General features: G+C 43.6%; 1 protein-coding gene across 2 annotated transcripts in view; it reads right to left on the bottom strand.

Annotated features, from left to right (window-relative positions):
* LOC109879999 (capping protein, Arp2/3 and myosin-I linker protein 3) overlaps nucleotides 1-24,134 on the bottom strand; it is a 66,088-nt gene that overhangs the window by 29,410 nt on the left and 12,544 nt on the right. For both annotated transcript variants that reach the window (XM_020472220.2, XM_031810825.1), the window contains exons 3-15: nucleotides 19,317-19,367; nucleotides 19,091-19,150; nucleotides 18,721-18,842; nucleotides 15,990-16,084; nucleotides 15,597-15,667; nucleotides 14,020-14,093; nucleotides 10,634-10,709; nucleotides 10,403-10,491; nucleotides 10,103-10,197; nucleotides 6,989-7,075; nucleotides 1,688-1,797; nucleotides 1,528-1,605; nucleotides 778-854 (exon numbers count right to left, since the gene is read on the bottom strand). In XM_020472220.2, coding sequence (XP_020327809.1) covers nucleotides 778-854; nucleotides 1,528-1,605; nucleotides 1,688-1,797; nucleotides 6,989-7,075; nucleotides 10,103-10,197; nucleotides 10,403-10,491; nucleotides 10,634-10,709; nucleotides 14,020-14,093; nucleotides 15,597-15,667; nucleotides 15,990-16,084; nucleotides 18,721-18,842; nucleotides 19,091-19,150; nucleotides 19,317-19,367 — 1,085 coding nt within the window. The remainder of the gene's footprint in view (nucleotides 1-777; nucleotides 855-1,527; nucleotides 1,606-1,687; nucleotides 1,798-6,988; nucleotides 7,076-10,102; nucleotides 10,198-10,402; nucleotides 10,492-10,633; nucleotides 10,710-14,019; nucleotides 14,094-15,596; nucleotides 15,668-15,989; nucleotides 16,085-18,720; nucleotides 18,843-19,090; nucleotides 19,151-19,316; nucleotides 19,368-24,134) is intronic.

Genomic DNA, 24,134 nt, shown 5'->3' with positions numbered 1-24,134 from the left:
ATGAGAGGCATGGAGAAAGAGATGTATATTAATAGAGAAAGAGAGCCAAGAGAGGCATGGAGAAAGAGATGTATATTAATAGAGAAAGAGAGCCATGAGAGGCATGGAGAAAGAGATGTATATTAATAGAGAAAGAGAGCCATGAGAGGCATGGAGAAAGAGATGTATATTAATAGAGAAAGAGAGCCAAGAGAGGCATGGAGAAAGAGATGTATATCAATAGAGAAAGAGAGAGAGAGAGAAATAGTAGAGAGAAAAGAGCTGGAGCGAGAGAGGTGAGTGGGTGAGTGAGAAAATAGTGGCGCGAGAGCCTGGGGATTTGAACAATAACTCCCTTCTAAAATTAGTCTCATTTTTCAGAAACTTTTCCATAATGGAGTAATCTGCAGAGCAGCGAAGGGGTTGCGGGCGGCTCTGCCAGTCCTGAGGGAGGCCAGGTGAGAGATGGATCTGCTGCTCCAGATTATTCTTATCCAAACTAGTTAAACACTGGCTCAGAGACAGAATAGATAGATGAGGAGGCAACTTGTACAGTTGTACACATTTCTATCTAATTCGGTCTAGGTGGTAGGTACAGGGGTAAATGTCCATCTGTGATAGAATGTCTTGTGCTGACTCCTTGGAGTCCATATAGACTGGAATGTCTACATGGACACTTTCCTTAGGGATGATAAGCTGTCATGTAGGCTTACTGGTGGTTGCCCCTCAGGGATAAATAAAGATAAGTGAATAGAATTGGATTAAGGTCCATTCATGGGGATTAGACAGACACCTCACCTGTGAGAGAAGCAGTTCTTGGAGAGATTCAGGTAAGAGAGATCAGCACAACATCCCCTCAGCAGAGCGCCAAATAACTGTTATGGAGAGAAACCAATACATTAGTAATAATTATGTTTACACAACAACAAAAACATACAAATATCAGTCATGAAAATAAGCTTTGCAGTTTCATGGTCATTTTCCTAAGAGTCAAGATTACAATCTGTTAGCAAAAATGCAAAAATGTTCTGAAAAATCTATTAACAATAAAAGAAAATGACCATTTCAAAAAGTCCACCAGACACTCGACAGGGGAGATTACATTGGAGAAAACAAGATGTGAAACCAATAACATCGTCACGATAACTCATCCATAAAGAGAGTGTTCTCCTTTCATCCCAAAAAGACACCAGAGGAAGAGGAGTGAGTTGGGAACAAGTAATGACAGAACAGAAGCTTTCTGTCTCAGAATACATTCATATTCTATACAAAATTCATGCTCAACATTAGAGGTAAATTCTTCCTGTTTTTAGGGCAGAATGTTCCTCTCAGTTATACAGATGAAATGTCATGCTCATACGTTTGTAGAACTACAGAACTGTTATATTGCCCAATTAGCACATCCACACCTCCACTTCAATTACTACGAAGTCCACTTCATTATGCGTGTTAGTTAGACTATCCTGATCATAGATCAGACAGTGTATGTTAAGCACCTTTAACTGTATGATCAAAGCATGAAGCACTCAGAGAGGAGACACTACTAACCGAGTCCACAGCGCAGTCGGTCCCAGAGAGGTCCAAATGAACCAGGCAATTTGTCTGGGCTAGGAACAGGTACATGTTCTGGAGAGTGATAAACAGAGAGACAGTCAGTGTGTATGTTGCATGTGTGTACTGTACATGCAGAGTTTATGTGTGGTCTCACCGTAGCGTCCTCCCCAGACAGAATCCCAGGGTTCTTACTCAGGTCCAAGTGAAGCAGAGAGTTGGTGTAGTCATCACTGGAGCAGAGGGCCTGGGAGAGAGACACCACACCTGAGAGACAAATTCATTCATTAAGAAATAGTCTGTTGACATAGAGAAAATACAGAAACTGCAGCAGGGGAAGGAAAGAGTCACAGATTAGCACTATTAACCAGAGCCAACCACTAATCACATAAAACCCTCCATCTGAAACCAAATCAGCACTATTAACCAGACAACTATCAGAGCCATCCACTAATCACATAAAACCCTCATCTGAAACCAAAACACAAATATGTGTATATAATCAGCCCATTACATTAGAGCAGCAGATTAAAATCTATTTTTAAATCTCTTCATTGCAGAGAATACAGATTCTTCGTAAGAGAAACAAAATAGTAAGAGCAGGTTTAGTAAGCAAGTGAACTCAATACATCCTAATTTGGCCAAAATGAGGGCAGACATGCAGGGCAAGACTTTGTACTTTCATGTTGGCTTTGAAGCCTGGAACGAAAGTCTACAGTTAGAGTTAGTAACTTGCCCTGTGTTCTACCAAACTGTTAGTAACTTGCTCTGTGTTCTACCAAACTGTTAGTAACTTAGCCCTGTGCTCTACCAAACTGTTAGTAACTTAGCCCTGTGCACTACCAAACTGTTAGTAACTTAGCCCTGTGCTCTACCAAACTGTTAGTAACTTGCCCTGTGTTCTACCAAACTGTTAGTAACTTGCCCTGTGTTCTACCAAACTGTTAGTAACTTGCCCTGTGTTCTACCAAACTGTTAGTAACTTAGCCCTGTGTTCTACCAAACTGTTAGTAACTTGCCCTGTGTTCTACCAAACTGTTAGTAACTTAGCCCTGTGCTCTACCAAACTGTTAGTAACTTAGCCCTGTGCACTACCAAACTGTTAGTAACTTGGCCCTGTGCTCTACCAAACTGTTAGTAACTTGCCCTGTGTTCTACCAAACTGTTAGTAACTTAGCCCTGTGCTCTACCAAACTGTTAGTAACTTAGCCCTGTGCTCTACCAAACTGTTAGTAACTTAGCCCTGTGCTCTACCAAACTGTTAGTAACTTAGCCCTGTGCTCTACCAAACTGTTAGTAACTTAGCCCTGTGCTCTACCAAACTGTTAGTAACTTAGCCCTGTGCTCTACCAAACTGTTAGTAACTTGCCCTGTGTTCTACCAAACTGTTAGTAACTTGCCCTGTGCTCTACCAAACTGTTGGTAACTTGCCCTGTGCTCTACCAAACTGTTGGTAACTTGCCCTGTGCTCTACCAAACTGTTAGTAACTTATCCCTGTGCTCTACCAAAACTGTTAGTAACTTAACCCTGTGCTCTACCAAACTGTTAGCAACTTGCCGTGTTCTACCAAATTGTTAGTAACTTAGCCCTGTGTTCTACCAAACTGTTAGTAACTTGCCCTGTGCTCTACCAAACTGTTAGTAACTTGCCCTGTGCTCTACCAAACTGTTAGTAACTTAGCCCTGTGTTCTACCAAACTGTTAGTAACTTAGCCCTGTGTTCTACCAAACTGTTAGTAACTTAGCCCTGTGTTCTACCAAACTGTTAGTAACTTGCCCTGTGTTCTACCAAACTGTTAGTAACTTGCCCTGTGTTCTACCAAACTGTTAGTAACTTAGCCCTGTGTTCTACCAAACTGTTAGTAACTTAGCCCTGTGCACTACCAAACTGTTAGTAACTTAGCCCTGTGCTCTACCAAACTGTTAGTAACTTGCCCTGTGTTCTACCAAACTATTAGTAACTTGCCCTGTGTTCTACCAAACTATTAGTAACTTGCCCTGTGTTCTACCAAACTGTTAGTAACTTGCCCTGTGTTCTACCAAACTGTTAGTAACTTAGCCCTGTGCTCTACCAAACTGTTAGTAACTTAGCCCTGTGCTCTACCAAACTATTAGTAACTTGCCCTGTGTTCTACCAAACTGTTAGTAACTTGCCCTGTGTTCTACCAAACTGTTAGTAACTTAGCCCTGTGCTCTACCAAACTGTTAGTAACTTAGCCCTGTGCTCTACCAAACTGTTAGTAACTTAGCCCTGTGCTCTACCAAACTGTTAGTAACTTAGCCCTGTGCTCTACCAAACTGTTAGTAACTTAGCCCTGTGCTCTACCAAACTGTTAGTAACTTAACCCTGTGCTCTACCAAACTGTTAGCAACTTGCCGTGTTCTACCAAATTGTTAGTAACTTAGCCCTGTGTTCTACCAAACTGTTAGTAACTTGCCCTGTGCTCTACCAAACTGTTAGTAACTTATCCCTGTGCTCTACCAAAACTGTTAGTAACTTAGCCCTGTGCTCTACCAAACTGTTAGTAACTTAGCCCTGTGCTCTACCAAACTGTTAGTAACTTGGCCCTGTGCTCTACCAAACTGTTAGTAACTTAGCCCTGTGCTCTACCAAACTGTTAGTAACTTAGCCCTGTGCTCTACCAAACTGTTAGTAACTTAGCCCTGTGCTCTACCAAACTGTTAGTAACTTAACCCTGTGCTCTACCAAACTGTTAGCAACTTGCCGTGTTCTACCAAATTGTTAGTAACTTAGCCCTGTGTTCTACCAAACTGTTAGTAACTTGCCCTGTGCTCTACCAAACTGTTAGTAACTTGCCCTGTGCTCTACCAAACTGTTAGTAACTTATCCCTGTGCTCTACCAAAACTGTTAGTAACTTAGCCCTGTGCTCTACCAAACTGTTAGCAACTTGCCGTGTTCTACCAAATTGTTAGTAACTTAGCCCTGTGTTCTACCAAACTGTTAGTAACTTGCCCTGTGCTCTACCAAACTGTTAGTAATTTAGCCCTGTGCTCTACCAAACTGTTAGTAATTTAGCCCTGTGCTCTACCAAACTGTTAGTAACTTAGCCCTGTGCTCTACCAAACTGTTAGTAACTTAGCCCTGTGTTCTACCAAACTGTTAGTAACTTAGCCCTGTGCTCTACCAAACTGTTAGCAACTTGCCGTGTTCTACCAAATTGTTAGTAACTTAGCCCTGTGTTCTACCAAACTGTTAGTAACTTGCCCTGTGCTCTACCAAACTGTTAGTAACTTAGCCCTGTGCTCTACCAAACTGTTAGTAACTTAGCCCTGTGCTCTACCAAACTGTTAGCAACTTGCCGTGTTCTACCAAATTGTTAGTAACTTAGCCCTGTGTTCTACCAAACTGTTAGTAACTTGCCCTGTGCTCTACCAAACTGTTAGTAATTTAGCCCTGTGCTCTACCAAACTGTTAGTAACTTAGCCCTGTGCTCTACCAAACTGTTAGTAACTTAGCCCTGTGCTCTACCAAACTGTTAGTAATGAACCACATACAATGGCAGAACTAACTCTGCTCTACCAAACTACTGCCACCATATAGTAGATTATGTTAATCCCTAATTCACCTAGATTAAATAGGAAATTAGCAGACAGCAGACAGTTGCATTGTGCTGTACTCAGGAGGCAATCCTTCTCCTGTAAATCTAGTTTCAACGTTTATTTGTCACGTGCACAGTGTAAAATAGTACAGTGAAATGTTTTCTTGCAAACTCTTTCCCAACAATGCAGTATTCACTATCAAGGTGAGTAAATATATAAAGTCAGCAAAAACGTCCCTTTTTCAGGACCCTGTCTTTCATAGATACATTATTTGGATTAACAGATCTTCATTGTAAAGGGTTTAAACATTGTTTCCCGTGCTTGTTCAATGAACCATAAACAATTAATGAACATGCACCTGTGGAACGGTAGATAAGACACTAACCGCTTTCACACAGTAGGCAATTAACATCATGGTTATGAAAACTTAGAACACTAAAGAGGCCTTTCTACTGACTCTGAAAAACACCAAAAGAAAGATGCCCATGGTCCCTGCTCATCTGCGTGAACGTGCCTTAGGCATGCTGCAAGGAGGCATGAGGACTGCAGATGTGGCCAGGGCAATACATTGCAATGTCCGTACTGTGAGATGCCTAAAACAGCGCTACAGGGAGACAGGACAGACAGATGATCGTCCTCGCAGTGGTAGACCACGTGTAACAACACCTGCACAGGATCAGTACATCCAGACATCACACCTGCGGTACAGGTACAGGATGGCAACAAGAACTTCCAGAGTTACACCAGGAACGCACAATCCCTCCATCAATGCTCAGACTGTCCGCAATAGGCTGAGAGAGGTTGGACTAAGGGCTTGTAGGCCTGTTGTAAGGCAGGTCCTCACCAGACATTACTGGCAACAACGTGGCCTATGGGCACAAACCCACCGTCGATGGACCAGACAGGACTGGCAAAAGGTGCTCTTCACTAATGAGTCACGGTTTTGTCTCACCTGGGGTGATGGTCGGATTCGCGTTTATCGTCGAAGGAATGAGAGTTACACCGAGGCCTGTACTCTGGAGCGGGATCGATTTGGAGGTGGAGGGTCCATCATGGTCTGGGGCGGTGTGTAACAGCATCATCGGACTGAGCTTGTTGTCATTGCAGGCCATCTCAACGCTGTGCGTTACAGGGAAAACATCCTCCTCCCTCATGTGGTACGCTTCCAGCAGGCTCATCCTGACATGACCCTCCAGCATGACAATGCCACCAGCCATACTGCTCGTTCTGTGCGTGATTTCCTGCAAGACAGGAATGTCAGTGTTCTGCCATGGCCAGCAAAGAGCCCAGATCTCAATCCCAATGAGCACTTCTGGGACCTGTTGGATCGGAGGGTGAGGGCTAGGGCCATTCCCCCAGAAATGCCCGGGAACTTGCAGGTGCCTTGGTGGAAGAGTGGGGTAATATTTCACAGCAAGAATTGGCAAAGTTGGTGAAGTCCTTGAGGAGGAGATGCACTGCACTACCTAATGCAGCTGGTGGCCACATCAGATACTGGCTTGTTCAGGGACACATTATTCAATTTATGTTAGTCACATGTCTGTAGAACATGTTCAGTTTATGCCTCAGTTGTTGAATCTTGTTATGTTCATACAAATATTTACACATGTTAAGTTTGCTGAAAATAAATGCAGTTGACAGTGAGAGGAGTTTTTTTTTTGCTGATTACATATATAACTAGATTTGAATCATAAATGTGACAAACATAAGAGAACATAAACCTTAGGACCCTGAATGGCTCAAGAGTCCCATGAGTAGGACCCAGTGTCTTTTTTTCCTCCTGAAAACTCCAGGCCCTATATGAGGTCATGAGGTTCCGAGAGCAGTGGAGTGGTGACCACCACACGGGGGCACTGTGGCCCAGGGGACAGAGGGAGGACAGAGGGATGAACACACCCTTAGAGGAGAGGGACGTCTTGGAGAGGTTGAGCAGACGAAGGCCTTTGTTCAGGCGACACACCAGTTGGATGAGGTTTGACACTCCTGGAGAGAAACACATATGGGAGTAAGTTGTCAGAGTGAAAGAAACACACACACACACACACACACACACACACACACACACACACAGATCAGAGAAAATCCACACAAAAACACACCCTTGTCAATACCATACACTACCGGTGTAGTGTACATTGTAGAATAATAGTGAAGACATCAAAAATATGAAATAACACATATGGAATCATGTAGTAACCAAACAAGAGTAAAACAAATTGAAATATATTTTACATTTGAGATTCTTCAAAGTAGTGAACCTTTGTCTTGATGACAGCTTTGCCCACTCTTGGCGTTCCCTCAAACAGCTTCATGAGGTAGTCACCTGGAATGCATTTCAATTAACACGTGTGCCTTCTTAAAAGTTCATTTGTGGAATTTCTGTCCTTCTTAATGCGTTTGAGCCAATCAGTTGTGTTGTGACAAGGTAGGGGTGGTATACAGAAGATAGCCCTATTTGGTAAAAGACCAAGTCCATATTATGACAAGAACAGCTCAAATAAACAAAGAGAAATTACAGTCCATCACTACTTTAAGTCATGAAGTTCAGTCAGTCCGGAAAATGTCAAGAACTTTGAAAGTTTCTTCAAGTGCAGTCTCAAAAACGATCAGGCACAATGATGAAACTGGCTCTCATGAGGACCGCCACAGAAATGGAAGACGCAGAGTTACCTCTGCTGCAGAAGATAAGTTCATTACAGTTAACTGCACCTCAGATTGCAGCCCAAATAAATGCTTCACTGTCACGTTCTGACTTTTATTTCCTTTGTTTTGTCATTATTTAGTATGGTCAGGGCGTGAGTTGGGGTGGGCAGTCTATGTTTGTTTTTCTATGATTTTGGGATTTCTATGTTTCGGCCTAGTATGGTTCTCAATCAGAGGCAGGTGTCATTAGTTGTCTCTGATTGAGAATCATACTTAGGTAGCCTGGGTTTCACTGTTTGTTAGTGGGTGGTTGTTTCCCGTCTTTGTGTTTTCTGCACCAGATAGGACTGTTTCGGTTTTGCCACGTTGGTTATTTTGTATTTGAAGTGTTCAGTTTGTATTTATTATTAAATAAGATGGACATGCACCACGCTGCGCTTTGGTCCTCTCCTTCCCAGGAAGAAAGCCGTTACATTCACAGAGTTCAAGTAACAGACACATCTCAATATCAACTGTTCAGAGGAGAGGCCTTCATGGTCGAGTTGCTGCAAAGAAACCACTATTAAAGGACACCAATATTAAGAAGAGACTTGTTAGGGCCAAGAAACACGAGCAATGGACATTAGACCGGTGGAAATGTGTCCTTTGGTCTGGAGTCCAAATTGGAGATTCTTGGTTCCAACCGCCGTGTCTTTGTGAGATGCGGTGTGGGTGAACGGAGGATCTCTGCATCTGTATTTCCCACCGTGAAGCATGGAGGAGGAGGTGTTATGGTGTGGGGATGTCTTGCTGGTGACACGGTCTGTGATTTATTTAGAATTCAAGGCACACTTAACCAGCATGGCTACCACAGCATTCTGCAGCAATACGACATCCCATCTGGTTTGGGCTTAGTGGGACTATCATTTGTTTTTGAACCGGACAATGAACCACACACCTCCAGACTGTGTAAGGGCTATTTTACCAAAAAGGAGAGTGATGGAGTGCTGCATCAGATGACCTGGTCACCACAATCCCGCAACCAAATTGAGATGATTTGGGATGAGTCTGACCTCAGAGTCCGACTTTTGCTACATATATGTCGCCAAACCCACTGGCTCCAGGTCATCTATAAGTCTTTGCTAGGAAAAAGCTCCAACTTATCTCAGCTCACTGATCAACATAGCAACACCCACCAGTAGCACGCGCTGCAGCAGGTATATTTCACTGGTCATCCCCAAAGCCAACACCTCTTTTGGCCACCTTTCCTTCCAGTTCTCTGCTGCCAATGACTGAAACAAATTGCCAAAAATCACTTAAGTTGGAGACTTATATCTCCCTCACTAACTTTAAGCGTCAGCAGTCAGAGCAGCTTACCGATCGCTGCAGCTGTACACAGCCCATCTGTAAATAGCCCATCCAACCAACTACCTATCTCATCCCCGTTTTTGTTTTTCTGCTCTTTTGCACACCAGTATTTCTACTTGCACATCCGCATCTGCACATCTCCAGTGTAAATTGCTCAATTGTAATTACTTTGCCACTATTGGCCTATTTATTGCCTATCCTTACTTCATTTGCACATACTGTACAGATTTTTCTATTGTGTTATCGACTGTACGTTTGTTTATCCCATGTGTTGTTTTTGTCGCACCGCTTTGTTTTATCTTGGCCAGGTCGCAGTTGTAAATGAGAACTTGTTCTCAACTGGCCTACCTGGTTAAATAAAGGTGAAATATATTTTTTTATAAATAAATAAGACTGAAGGAAAAGCAGCCAAGAAGTGCTCAGCATATGTGGGAACTCCTTCAAGACTGTTGGAAAAGCATTCCAGGTGAAGCTGGTTGAGAGAATGCCAAGAGTGTGCAAAGCTGTCATCAAGGCAAAGGGTAGCTACTTTGAAGAATCTTGTATAACACTTTTTTGGTTACTACATGATTCCTTTATGTGTTATTTCATAGTTTTAAAGTCTTCACTATTATTCTACAATGTAGAAAATAGTAAAAATAAAATCAAAACCCTTGAATGAGTAGGTGTTCTAAAACTTTGATTGGTAGTGTGTACATGGTCAGCAAAATCAACACATACACATATGTGCATAATCTACGCACACAAAAAGCTAATCTAGTACATGGCGTCTACAGGCACACAGACACACAGTGATGTGAGTGGGAGTGACAGGTGTCAGAAAGGCACATTCTGATGTACTAATGAGAGTTCTTGGCACGCAGACAACCCTGACTCACAATGGAGGACACACACACACACACACACACACACACACACACTCTGCAGAGTAAACAGCAGACACTGAGAAAGATGCACCCACACATTACTGATGCTGAAAAAGAGTGAATGAGTAACAGAGTGTCTCTGAGGCTCCTGTACCTTGGTTGTCCAGGGGGTTGTGGGCCAGGTTGAGTGAGTGGATCACAGAGGCAGGGTTTTCAGACAGAGCTGTCGCCATTTTCTGAGGGAAATCTCTAAAATAGTCAATATAGAAAGAAGATGGATTAAATATTGTTTTGATGCTTGCTGTGATACATTATACATCAGAGTATGTCTGAGTCATGGTAGAGAAACATCTAAAGTCAGGAGTGAAGTCAGAATGGCAAGACAAGAATAAGACAGATAAAAGAGGAGATGAAAGAGAGAAATGACATTTCAGGAGGATGGGAGGAGTCTCACGATTTGAGGCCAGCGTTCTCCAGAGTGAGTTCTTCCAGACTGCTGGACTTACTGACGGTGTGAAGGACCTGCTCCACCACCTCTGACCCCTGGGGTGACACAGAGAGAGACTGTTACATGAACAGGCCCAGCTCCTGTTCTAACCAACTAGGAAAGAATGAAAACCTGGTAGCCTTGTCTAAACACAGACTGCATATCACATGCAATCAGTAATGTAGAGTGGATAGTTACAATGCGCATGTCTTTGCAGTAGAGTTTGGTGAACCAAGTGTTGTACGCCATGGAAGCAACCATCACCGCCAGGTCCCTGAAAGACACACACACACAATTTCAGCCTTAGATTTTAAAAAAATGAAATAATACATTCCTACAGCCAAACAAAAAAAATGATCCAGCAAAACAATTCATCAGAGAGAGCCCTAGGGATGGATTGAGAAATGATGTATGATTCTGCAGCACACTCTCCCTGTTGGGGTGGTGGGAAAGAGCGAGATAGATCTAAACTGATAGCGAAGGAAGGAGAGAGGGCAGAGAGGAGGATCGATGGGTTGACTGAGGGAGGCCAGGTCAGTGGATTACTCAGTGTGAGGTTCCACAGAGCCATGTTTTGATCCTAGCCAACGGCCTAAAACCGTTTTATCCTGCCCAACACACCATGTGTCCAGTAGGAAGGAGAGACAGGGGGATGCATGGAGATAGACAGACAGGGGGGCAGAGGGAGAGAGAGACAAGGTGACAGAGGGAAAGCGAGAAAGACAGAGGGAAAGAGGGGGAGAGAGAGACAGAGGGACAGAAGGAGAGAGAAACAGGTGACGAAGGGAGAGAGACAGGGAGGGAGACGGGGAAAGAGGGAGAGAGATAGGGAGAGAGACGGGGTGAGAGACAGGGGGACGGAGGGCGAGAGACAGTTGGACGGAGGGCGAGAGACAGGGGGACGGAGGGCGAGAGACAGGGGGACGGAGGGCGAGAGACTGGGTACAGGAGGGTGAGAGACAGTTGGACGGAGGGCGAGAGACTGGGTACAGGAGGGCGAGAGACAGAGGGATGAGTGCGAGAGACAGGGGGACGGAGTGCGAGAGACAGGGGGACGGAGTGCGAGAGACAGGGGGACGGAGGGCGAGAGACAGGGGGACGGAGGGCGAGAGACAGGGGGACGGAGGGATGAGTGCGAGAGACAGGGGGACGGAGTGCGAGAGACAGGGGGCGAGAGACAGGGGACGGAGGGCGAGAGACAGGGGGACGGAGCGCAAGAGACAGGGGACGGAGGGCAAGAGACAGGGGACGGAGGGCGAGAGACAGGGGACGGAGGGCGAGAGACAGGGGACGGAGGGCGAGAGACAGGGGACGGAGGGCAAGAGACAGGGGACGGAGGGCAAGAGACAGGGGACGGAGGGCAAGAGACAGGGGACGGAGGGCAAGAGACAGGGGGATGGAAGGAAAGAGGCTGAGTGTGAGAGAGAAAGTGGCAGAGAGAGGAAGCAGCAAACAGAGACCAACAGAGAGAAAGTGCAACAGATTGAGATAGAGCTCTTAAAGGGGAATGCACTCAATTACATTAGGGCCCAGTCCAGTGTATGGCTGAGGGCTGTGTTCTCATTTCACATGCCATCATGGAGAGGACTTCCCTCTGGCTGGCCAAATGATGTGTGTGGTATGCGTGTGTGTACACTCCACAACCTCTCCCAGTGCTCCCCACTAGCCAACAGCAGCACCATCTTACCCTTGGTTACTGGCACGATTTCCCTGAATCAAACAATTCCATTAAAAGGGTGAGCTTCTCTTCTAGTCCATGTCTATGAGCTCTATCTATCCCCTTGGGGCCTGTAGGGCACGAGAGCATGACAGATTGCCAGCTATAATCCAGAGACACACACACACAGGAACCAGGTTTAGCTCGCTGTGGGGGTGAAGTTTGAACCCCCTGGGTTATTCCTGCAGGGCCAGACAGGCAGCAGAGAGAGAAAGGTGTACACAGGAAGAATGAAATGAAATACAGTAGAAGAGTACAGCAGTCAGCAGACAAAGCATGGTGTCGGAGGCTGTAACTGTAGAAGGCAGAAATCAGAAGACATTGGGGGAATGTGAAATGACAGCCCAGAGTGATGCACCACAAATGCCTCCTGGTAGGGAGACAGGGAAGTCGGACAGTCAGAGGGTCAGCCTACAGGACGTGCTGGAACTAGAGCACCTGACAGTCACTTCATAGGACTACAGTCAAGTCTCAAATCACCTGCACATTATTCTCATGTCATATTCACATCTCAGAAAAGTTGGTGTATTTGTTATGCTGCCAAAGCAGCAGCTACTCTTCCTGGGGTCCAGCAAAATGAAGGCAGTTTATACAATTTTAAAGACATTACAATACATTCACAGACTTCACAACACACTGTGTGCCCTCAGGCCCCTACTCCACCACGACCACATATCTACAGTAATAAATCCATGTGTATGTATAGTGCGTACGTTATCGTGTATGTGTGTGTGTGTGTGTGTGTGTGTGTGTGTTGCTTCACAGTCCCCGCTGTTCCATAAGTAAAAAAAAAGTGTTTTCAATGTAATTTTATTGCTTGCGTCAGTTACCTGATGTTAGAACAGAACAGGTGGCGTACCTGCTGTCCAGGGTTACAGAACTTTACAGGTGGTGTACCTGCTGTCCAGGGTTACAGAACCTTACAGGTGGTGTACCTGCTGTCCAGGGTTACAGAACCTTACAGGTGGTGTACCTGCTGTCCAGGGTTACAGAACCGTACAGGTGGTGTACCTGCTGTCCAGGGTTACAGAACCTTACAGGTGGTGTACCTGCTGTCCAGGGTTACAGAACAGGTGGTGAACCTGCTGTCCAGGGTTAGGGTTATAGAACAGGTGGTGTAGCTGCTGTCCAGGGTTACAGAACATTACAGGTGGTGTACCTGCAGTCCAGGGTTACAGAACCTTACAGGTGGTGTACCTGCTGTCCAGGGTTACAGAACCTTACAGGTGGTGTACCTGCTGCCCAGGGTTACAGAACCTTACAGGTGGTGTACCTGCTGTCCAGGGTTACAGAACCTTACAGGTGGTGTACCTGCTGTCCAGGGTTACAGAACCTTACAGGTGGTGTACCTGCTGTCCAGGGTTACAGAACCTTACAGGTGGTGTACCTGCTGTCCAGGGTTACACACCCTTACAGGTGGTGTACCTGCTGTCCAGGGTTACAGAACAGGTGGTGAACTGCTGTCCAGGGTTAGGGTTATAGAACAGGTGGTGTAGCTGCTGTCCAGGGTTACAGAACATTACAGGTGGTGTACCTGCTGTCCAGGGTTACAGAACCTTACAGTTGGTGTACCTGCTGTCCAGGGTTACAGAACCTTACAGGTGGTGTACCTGCTGTCCAGTGTTACAGAACCTTACATGTGGTGTACCTGCTGTCAAGGGTTACAGAACAGGTGGTGAACCTGCTGTCCAGGGTTAGGGTTATATAACAGGTGGTGTACCTGCTGTCCAGGGTTACAGAACATTACAGGTGGTGTACCTGCTGTCCAGGGTTACAGAACATTACAGGTGGTGTACCTGCTGTCCAGGGTTACAGAACAGGTGGTGTACCTGCTGTCCAGGGTTACAGAACAGAACAAGTGGTGTACCTGCTGTCCAGGTGGCTGAAGTCCAACAGGTTGAACTCCCTGTTGTCTTGAGAGTGATAGATGGTGTCCACATCCTGAGCGAGAGAGAGAGAAGCAGGTTACAAATGCTGTATGATGATGCCAGCGACACCATAATACAACTCCATTAACTTCTTGGTGACAGGGGGCAGTATTTTCACGTCCGGATGAAACGCATGCCCAAATTCAACTGCCTGCTACTCATCCCCAGAAGATAAGATATGCATATCATTTGTAGATTTGGATAGACAATACTCTGAAGTTTTTACAACGGTTTGAATCATGTCTGTGAGTATAACAGAACTTATGTAGCAGGAGAAACCCTGGGGAAAAAACTATTTTCAATGGGATTTCATTGGGAATCTAGATTTCTAATGGACCTTCTTGCAGTTCCTACCGCTTCCACTGGATGTCACCAGTCTTTAGAAATTGGTTGAGGTTTTTTCTTTGTGTAATGAAGAAGTAGCCCTGTTCAAAACTAGGGTCACTTCAAGTGTACTGTTTGTTAGAGGCGCGTGACCAGAAAGGTAGCGTCAGTTTGTTTTCTTCCTGTATTGAACACAGACCATCCTGTCTTCACTTTTATAGATTATTTACTTAAAAAAAATACCTAAAGTTGTATTACAAAAGTAGTTTGATATGTTTTGGCAAAGTTTACAGGTAACATTTGAGATATTTTGTAGTCACGTTGCGCAAGTTGGAACCGGTGTTTTTCTGGATCAAACGCGCCAAATAAATGGACATTTTGGATATATATCGACGGAATTAAACGAACAAAAGGACCATTTGTGATGTTTATGGGACATATTGGAGTGCCAACAGAAGAAGCTCGTCAAAGGTAAGGCATGATTTATATTTTTATTTCTGTGTTTTGTGTCTCGCCTGCAGGGTTGAAATATGTTCTCTCTTTTGTTGACGGAGGTGCTATCCTCAGATAATAGCATCATTTGCTTTCGCCGAAAATGTGTGATTTCATGAAAGTTTGATTTTAATAGTAATTTATTTGAAATTGGTGCTCTGCATTTTCTCTGGATTTTGGCCAGGTGGGACGCTAGCCCACATATCCCAGAGAGGTTAATTGAGTACTACATCCGGTGGATGTATTGTGGATGTGGTACAGAGTGGTATTCTATTTTTCTTTTTTTTCCTTCAAAATATTCCCCCTCCCCCCCCCCCCCCCAATTTCATGATTACGATCTTGTCTCATCGCTGCAAGCCGCGCTTCTTAACACCTGCTCGCTTACTGTAACCCGGAAGCCAGCTGCACCAATGTGTCAGATTAATCGCTGTTCAACTGACGACCGCAGTCAGCCTGCAGGCGCCCGACCCACCACAAGGAGTCGCTAGAGCGCAATGAACCAAGCAAAGCCCCCCCCCCCGGCCAAACCCTCCCCAAACCCGGACGATGCTGGGCCAATTGTGTGCCGCCATATGAGACTCCCAGTCACTTCCGGTTGTGACACAGCCTGGGATCGAACCCAAGGCTATAGTGACGCCGCAACACTGCGATGCCTTAGAACACCGCGCCACTTGGGAGGCACACAGAGTGGTATTCTTACCCACTGCACTTCCTCCTTACAGCCGATGCCATTATAGTCACACAGAGCTGCGTAGGTCTCAGAGAAACCGCCTGAGAGAGCGAAAGTGAGGAGAGGAAAAGGAGAAGGGGCAAGAGATGAAAGAGAAACAGAACAAGGGGGGGGGAAGTAAATATTGAGGTGAGATTAAAGACAACATCATGAAAGAACTTCAGTTAAAATAGATTAAAATCATAACTGATCAGATACAGTCAGTTTCATTAATGAATGAATGAATGAATGAATGAATACAATTATGCTCCAGGTGAATGTAAAAAGTGTCACTGACTGAACAGATTGAGTGAGTGAGTGAGTGAGTGAGTGAGTGACTAGCAGAGTGATGACTCTGACTGATTGACTGAGTAGGCGGCTCACCACAGGTTTTCTGAGTCTCTACAGATGATTCAGAGTTTGGTGAAAACTTTAGGACTCCATCAGAGACGTCCCCCTCTGTTCGACAGATGGCCGGACTGAAAGAGAGAGAGAGTTGAGGGAGAGAAGAAAAAGAAAGATATTAACTCAGTCAGTGAAAATATGGATATAGTACTTATTACGCATGTTTGTGACGTGACTGTACTACTACATTAAATGCACAGTATCCTTAACCAAGTTGTATAGTAGATCCAACCCTATTGTCTGGTGTTATCTCTGACCCTAATCCTCCTTAGTTCAATAACCCTAACTAACCTTGAATCCATTACTTTAACTTACTCTAGCTCCTTTAACTACAGTTTCTCTGGATCCTGTTAAATGATCTGATCTGCTGGAAAACAGTAATTTTGGAAGATGATATACTGTGCTGTGGATGAGCTTCTCAGAGGTCAATACCCAGAACACAGCCAATCCCTTTTTGTGACCAACTTTGTATTGTTACAAAAAAATATTTTTGAGGGGTTCAGAACACACACAGGCAATAGTATTCAAGAAGTACATACATAAAGAAACTAAAAACAGTAGGAAAATAAAATAAGCATTAATTGTCCTAACTGTCCCATCTCCCCTCTCCCAATCTCAGCAGGTGCAACCCATTCCTATTCCTCCCTCTCTCCACACCTCGGGCTCATGTTGTGGAAATATCTATGTATAAAACAAAACATCATGGGTAACTCATCTTATGTTTATATAATTGTTTGTGGGACCACGGCACACATGAATAGAATCAGCCTGCATAGAGTACATCGATATTCTATACTGATATTCAAAATACAATTTATAAATTCAATCACACAAGCTATAGAGGGCTCTATTGAAAGAATGTCAAGGAAGTTTTGTAGCTTCCATCTGGTCACTAATACTATTTTTGTCGCAGTCAGTCCAGACAACCATACTCGTTTCTGAGGTACTGTGAGAGTCAGTGAAGAGTCATCATTCAACAATAATATAATGTAGAGATGGAGAATGGCAGCACCAACTATGCTCGACACAGACCTGGCAACCTGTGACCAGAAGGTCTTCACACTGGGGCAGTCCCACATCATGTGACCAGGAGGTCTTCACACTGGGGCAGTCCCACATCATGTGACCAGGAGGTCTTCACACTGGGGCAGTCCCACATCATGTGACCAGGACGTTCACACACTGGGGCAGTCCCACATCATGTGACCAGAAGGTCTTCACACCGGGGCAGTCCCACATCATGTGACCAGGACGTTCACACACCGGGGCAGTCCCACATCATGTGACCAGAAGGTCTTCACACCGGGGCAGTCCCACATCATGTGACCAGAAGGTCTTCACACCGGGGCAGTCCCACATCATGTGACCAGAAGGTCTTCACACCGGGACAGTCCCACATCATGTGACCAGAAGGTCTTCACACCGGGGCAGTCCCACATCATGTGACCAGAAGGTCTTCACACCGGGACAGTCCCACATCATGTGACCAGAAGGTCTTCACACCGGGGCAGTCCCACATCACGTTTGCAGAGTCAAATAAAATCGGTGAATTCATTTATAGTGTATTAGTTGATTATTAACATTTCGGAAAACACTGGGACATAGTTCCAGACTCTTTTCCAATCTGTATTTTGTTTGTAGTCTTTAACATCTGTATTCCATACCGTAACTATTCACATTGGTTTACAGAGGTCACTCTTCTTACAGACAACATAGCAAGGTCGGTAGTACTAGGAGATAGTAAGTCATAAGTAGGACCCTGTTGGGTACTAACTTCTAAACTTGAAATATGAAATATCCTTATTCATGTTACCATATTAGAACTGAGGGTATGGAAATCTACCGAGTGCAGAAAGTACATTCTATCAGAACATGCTATTGTTAAATCTCAGGTATCCTATGGAGAGGAGAAGAGCCCCAGTCTGGTTTCAGTCAACAGGTAAGGTAGGATAGCCGTGAGTTGGGGAGGGGTGAAGAATTTGGGCCGAGGTCAGGTCAGATGAAGTGAGAAAGAACAGGCATCACTAAAGTCCTGTCTAGCAACATATGTATTGGCTGTCCAGATGTGCAAGGAGACTCAGCATAGGAGGAAGGTATAAATAGATGTGCAAGGAGACTCAGCATAGGAGGAAGGTATAAATAGATGTGCAAGGAGACTCAGCATATGAGGAAGGTATAAATAGATGTGCAAGGAGACTCAGCATAGGAGGAAGGTATAAATAGATGTGCAAGGAGACTCAGCATAGGAGGAAGGTATAAATAGATGTGCAAGGAGACTCAGCATAGGAGGAAGGTATAAATAGATGTGCAAGGAGACTCAGCATAGGAGGAAGGTATAAATAGATGTGTAAGGAGACTCAGCATAGGAGGAAGGTATAAATAGATGTGCAAGGAGACTCAGCATAGGAGGAAGGTATAAATAGATGTGTAAGGAGACTCAGTATAGGAGGAAGGTATAAATAGATGTGTAAGGAGACTCAGCATAGGAGGAAGGTATAAATAGATGTGTTTGTGTAAATATGTTTTTGTCTTATTCAGCTGTGTGACCCAGTTGGTGAATAAACTTAGTTTGAGCTTTACTAGTCGTCTGTGAGTTTTACTCTGTTCATTTAGAATCTAACAACCCAGAGTTTCTTCTTTTCAGGTCACATGGTGCAGAAAAACTCTTGGCCCTTGCTATGAGTAATAAAATAAAACAAGCTAGACTTACGCATACATAGAGTTGTTGAATATTCTTGAGAGGGCATAGTTGACATGGTTCATCATATGATCAAGGTGGTCTTGTGACTGCAGTCTCAAGGAGTGGGTTGACTTGTCTGTGTCTATTACAACCTGAAAGGGGGAGTTGACATCATTGAGATGAGACTTCAGTGACCAGACACTTAAGCAGAGTGAAGGAAATTATCATTTCAGAAGACAAAAATCAGCATAGCTGAATTTTTTTAATCCTGATTAACAAACAACCTTGGGAATATAGTTGTGACTGAAACCTTTGAAGAGTTTTGATAAACAAATACAGTATTTATGGAAAAAGTGAAATGAGGCAGATGGTTGGTTTAGGGAATACAATAGTTTCTCACCTGATGATCTGGATAAGTGTTCATTGCCCGAATCTCCAGGAAGTTGAAAGTAACCTCCATCTGAAATCCGATTGATAGTTATTATAGTGATCAATATGACCAAATTCTCTTTACTGACATATTATTTTGATAATCTTCCACACAAACATCATCCTCACAAGCATCATCATACTCATTATACATTAAAAAAAACTATTAGTCTATTAAAAGTAAAATGGTGAAATACCTTGGAGGGGACTTTGACAGCAAATAGAAAGAGTCGCCATGTTGCCAGAACCTGAAAAGAAAACAAGATGTATTTAGCTGTCAGCCGGAAAGAAATAGAAATAAAACATCACAACAAATAAAGCATTAACACCAATAAAGAGGACCAATCATTGTCTGATCATTCAAACATCACAACAAATAAAGCATTAACACCAATAAAGAGGACCAATCATTGTCTGATCATTCAAACATCACAACAAATAAAGCATTAACACCAATAAAGAGGACCAATCATTGTCTGATCATTCAAACATCACAACAAATAAAGCATTAACACCAATAAAGAGGACCAATCATTGTCTGATCATTCAAACATCACAACAAATAAAGCATTAACACCAATAAAGAGGACCAATCATTGTCTGATCATTCAAACATCACACTACTCTGTCATGTCTAGACATTACTTCCTTTATTTACTTTATTTTTTAAAACATTGTGATGGTGACATTTCATTACTTAACATAGTTAAGATTTTACTGTCAATGTGTCATAGCTTGAATTGATTTAGGAGTAGGGAGTTGAGGAGACAGGGGGAAACAGGAGAAAAGGGCGAAGAGTCCATTTCATCCAGAGCAGGGGATTATCAAATCAAATCATCACTTAGTGGTTGGCGGGAGTGAAAGTGTGCATATATTCAAAGTTCCGTCTGCAGAAGTAATTTATTTCATTCATAATTCAAACTACAAATTAGCATACTCCATCCACGCCTTTATTACACACACCCTGCATCACTAAGTCTATACTTCTTTGCCCTCTCCTTCCCAGGTTTAAACCCAATTCCAGTCGGTTCTCCTTTTCTTTAACACCTCTCCTCTCTTGCCCCCTGCCATCCCTCCATTTACTTCTCCATCACCATGGAAATATGTTCAGTATTTCATCGGACTATCTTCTTAATCTTCCCATCTCACCAGTCACCTTTCTGTGTATTGTGCCCTCCCTCCCTCCCTCCCTGGCCCCGCCGACCCCCGCTCACTCCCCTTTCTTATTCGCTAGGAGATTTCAATTCTTTTTCTGCTCTGTCGCTTTCAATTCCTCAAGGCCTCTCTGTGCTGAATCGTTAATGGAACCCCACCGCGCAACGTAAAGAGAGAGGAGAAGAGAAAGGGAGAGGGAGGGTGAAAGAGAGAGAGAGATGGCGGCACCAGATTTTCCATTAATAAAGTCCTCAGATTGAGCATCTCTTCACCCTATTCTTAGCTAAGTTAGCACGTTGGCAGTGGATCAAGTTGTATCTGATGAGACGGCCAGGCAGCCAGGAAGCAGACCCAGAGGTCTGTCAGAGGAGAGACAGGCAGCCTCACCAACCCCCTTTGAAACAAGGCCTTCTGAGAGCCCTTATTACAGAGATTGTTACTCATGTCAGAATGCTCTGACAAGTGTGGAAAACTCGGTTATATAAACCTGATCAGAGAACAGCGGAGGAGGAGAGAACACTGTGATGATGACTGAACCGCTCAGCGGGAGAGGGACCGGGGGAGAAAAAGAGACAGAGATGCAGATCTCTCATCAAAGCCTTTGTCAGACACAAAAGATCAGCGCATAAACATGGGCATCAATAATGTAGGCCTTATGGTGGGCTTTGATTTGATTGACTGGGAGGTTGAACACAGCCCGCCATGGATTTCGCCTGCTCACATATCATTCAACATCTATTGAGATATCATTATTAAAACAAATCAATGGATTGGTTTTGGTGTTTGTTTAGAAAATATATGTCAATCAAGATCAGGGTAAACATTTTGGGTATAAAATTCAATGTTCCCTCTAAGCTGCGGACGTGTGAGGATGCACACTTCCTTCAATACTGCGGCGCAGAAGAAATGCCATTCCAGAGACTCGAGAACTTCACTGAGTTCGACCCATTAGTTTGCACTATATAGATTGCTTTTTCAAGTGAATACGCTTTTCAAATCAGTGTAGATCAGAGCGTAGAGTAGCGCGTGTGCACATTTGTTGATATTCTTTGTGAGCTATTAGCCCAGTTATATTTAAGTATAGGACAGCAATGGGGAGAACCTGCTTCCTACAAGAGCACAAAACCTGTAGGCTACATTTCAAGCTGTCTTTGAAAAGCCAGTCAGGTAAAAAGCTTGTCTTAATTAAAGGGGCAATGTTGTATTTTGAGACAGACTTGAATATGCAAATAAGCCAATAGGCGGAGGGGTTGCCTACAATGTGTAATTCTCTGTATGGTAAAAATGAATTTTATTTTGTCAAGTGGTTTCTTGCATCATACAACACAATACAATTTACATTAACTTATTTGGCCCATAGTGTTACAGACCAAGTAAAACAATAATTCATGTCAAGCCCTTCATAACTAAAAACGTTTTTAAAAGTCTCATGCAATGTAGGCCTGCATTGAACACCACATATAGGCTACTGTAGGCTATATCATGGAAATCAAAAGCTATTTCACGGGAAAATGTTATGTGATTTGCTCCATTGGTTATGTTGGTAGGCCTACATTATGCTCCAATAGCCACAATAACCTATTGGCTACTGTCTAAAACTGTGTTCACAGTAAATTCTCACAATGTTCAAGTTACCGCTCACAATACAGTGCCCCCCAAAATGAGGGAACATTGATTAGAATGTAATATGAGCATTGGAGAAATAAAAAAACTATTGTAAAAAAACATGTTCCAACAAGACTTTATGACTGACTGCCAATAGAAGGCCATCTGTTGTGACCTATCCACTAAGGCTTGGGATGGAATAGTCACTTCTGATTCTGTGTACATTATTCAAAAAGCAGGGTTGCCATTTTCTGACCCAGGTGTGTGGAATTTGCACTTGATTTCGGATCCCCCCACACCATATACGCCGAATCAACAACTCATTTGTTTCGTACTTTCAAGGTATGCGAAAGGTAAGGTAAGTGAAAATCTAGTTTAGTGGACCTAATCAGAGACATCGGTCAGAGCAGACTTTAGGAAACAACTGTCCAATCGCAACCTTGGAGAGAAGGAAAAGATAAGATTTCACAGGCAGTAGGGCAAAGTTATCAGTCCTCTCAGACATATAGAGGATTTTCCTAGCTGCTCTGATATGACCAATCAGAATCCTAATAGCCCAGAGGAGAGGACTTTAACCGAGCTGGATAAGTGCTGTTGGCACCCCTTACCAGGTCCAGCAGTCACCCATAATCCACCTCACCATTGCAGGGCAGAACATCCCTTTATCATCTACAATCTCTAATCTGGGCGTTAAACTGAACTCCTCTCTGGACCTTCGTTGATCACATCAAACATCTGTGCAAAGCGTCAGGAAGGAAAATTCTACCCAAAAACTGTTTTGGTATTCGTTTCATTCGTCCATTGTTGATATAGTCACAAAATATGTTTTGTATGGCTTGGTCTCCTCAAGGCTGGACTACTGCAATGCCATCCTCACTAGGATCCCTGGCATACATTCAGAACGGTGCTGCCAGGTCCTGATCCTGATTACATTTGTTCACTACAGTATTTTAGCAAACACTCTTATCTAGAGTGACTTAGAGGAACAATCTGGGTTAAGTGCCTTGCTCAAGGACACAACGACAGATTTTTCACCATGTCGGCTCAGGGATTTGAACAAACAACCTTTCAGTTACTAGGTAGGCTACCTGTCGCCTCCTGATAAGAGTGTGTAAACATCAAGAAATCACCCCCGTCCTGGCATTTCTGCACTGGTTCCCCATCTCAGAATCGAGTTCAAAACCATCCTGCTGACATTCCAGTGCATCCATTTCAGTGCACCCATTCCCCACCCACAACCTCAGATTGAGCAATAGCCTGCTCCTCCACACCCCCAGCACCAAGCTTTGCTCCATGGGGGATCAGGCTTTCTGCTTGACCTGAATGCACCACAGACCCTAGGCTCCTTTAAAAATGGCATAAAAAGCCTGTTATAGCGGTGTTCCTTGTTGTCCTTGTCCCTTGGAGCGTCAGCTTGTTATGTGTCAGTAGCCCTGACTAGTTGTTTCCTTTCTCTACATCTTGTTTTAATTTATTTTAATGTACTCACTGTAGCATTGAGATCGTTTTTCAATGAAAAATGCGTTATAAATTCACTGTATTATTAATATAATCTTTTTGTGCTGCAATGTGTCACTTTTTGAGCAACCCGACCAAATTCACACAGAAAGATCTGTCATTCTAATTGAAAGCAAGACTAAGAAGTGGTAGATCTGTTCTGTGTGCGCTATTTCTATGCTTCCCATTCTTAAGTTTCGTTTTAACGTCTTTTAGTTTCGGTTTTGTATACCAGCTTCAATCAGCTGAAAAGACAATATTTTTGGTTATTGAAAAGATATTGCAGAGTGGTTTAGATGGTACAATGATTCTCTGCTCTGCTTGTTTTGTCACCTACTGTATACTGAAATTAGGCGAACTGTTAGAATTTTTGCAACCAGGAAATGGCAGAGCGATTTCTGCATATTACACCTTAAACTACATGTAGTTGAACTAGTAATTTAACTAAATTTTGCAGTAGCTTGGTAGTAGTTTAACTAAATTACATTAATGGTAGTGTTTTTAGACTATTACGGAAACTACTTCAGTTTATTTTAGTAAATACTTTAAGACTTATTTTTCTTAACTGCATTGTTGGTTAAGGGTTTGTAAGTAAGCATTTCACTGTAAGGTCTACTACACCTGTTGTATTCAGCATATGTGACAAATACCATTTTATTTGATTTGAAAATATGGGTGAGGTAGACAAGAACTTTCTTTCTATTTTTGGCATCAGACCAGCCTAGTTTTCACTTGAAGCAAGCTTACACACTGTTAAC

The sequence above is a fragment of the Oncorhynchus kisutch genome, linkage group LG30 (assembly GCF_002021735.2).
Source record: "Oncorhynchus kisutch isolate 150728-3 linkage group LG30, Okis_V2, whole genome shotgun sequence".
NCBI lineage: Eukaryota > Metazoa > Chordata > Actinopteri > Salmoniformes > Salmonidae > Oncorhynchus > Oncorhynchus kisutch.
This window is presented reverse-complemented; position numbering and strand designations above follow the sequence as displayed.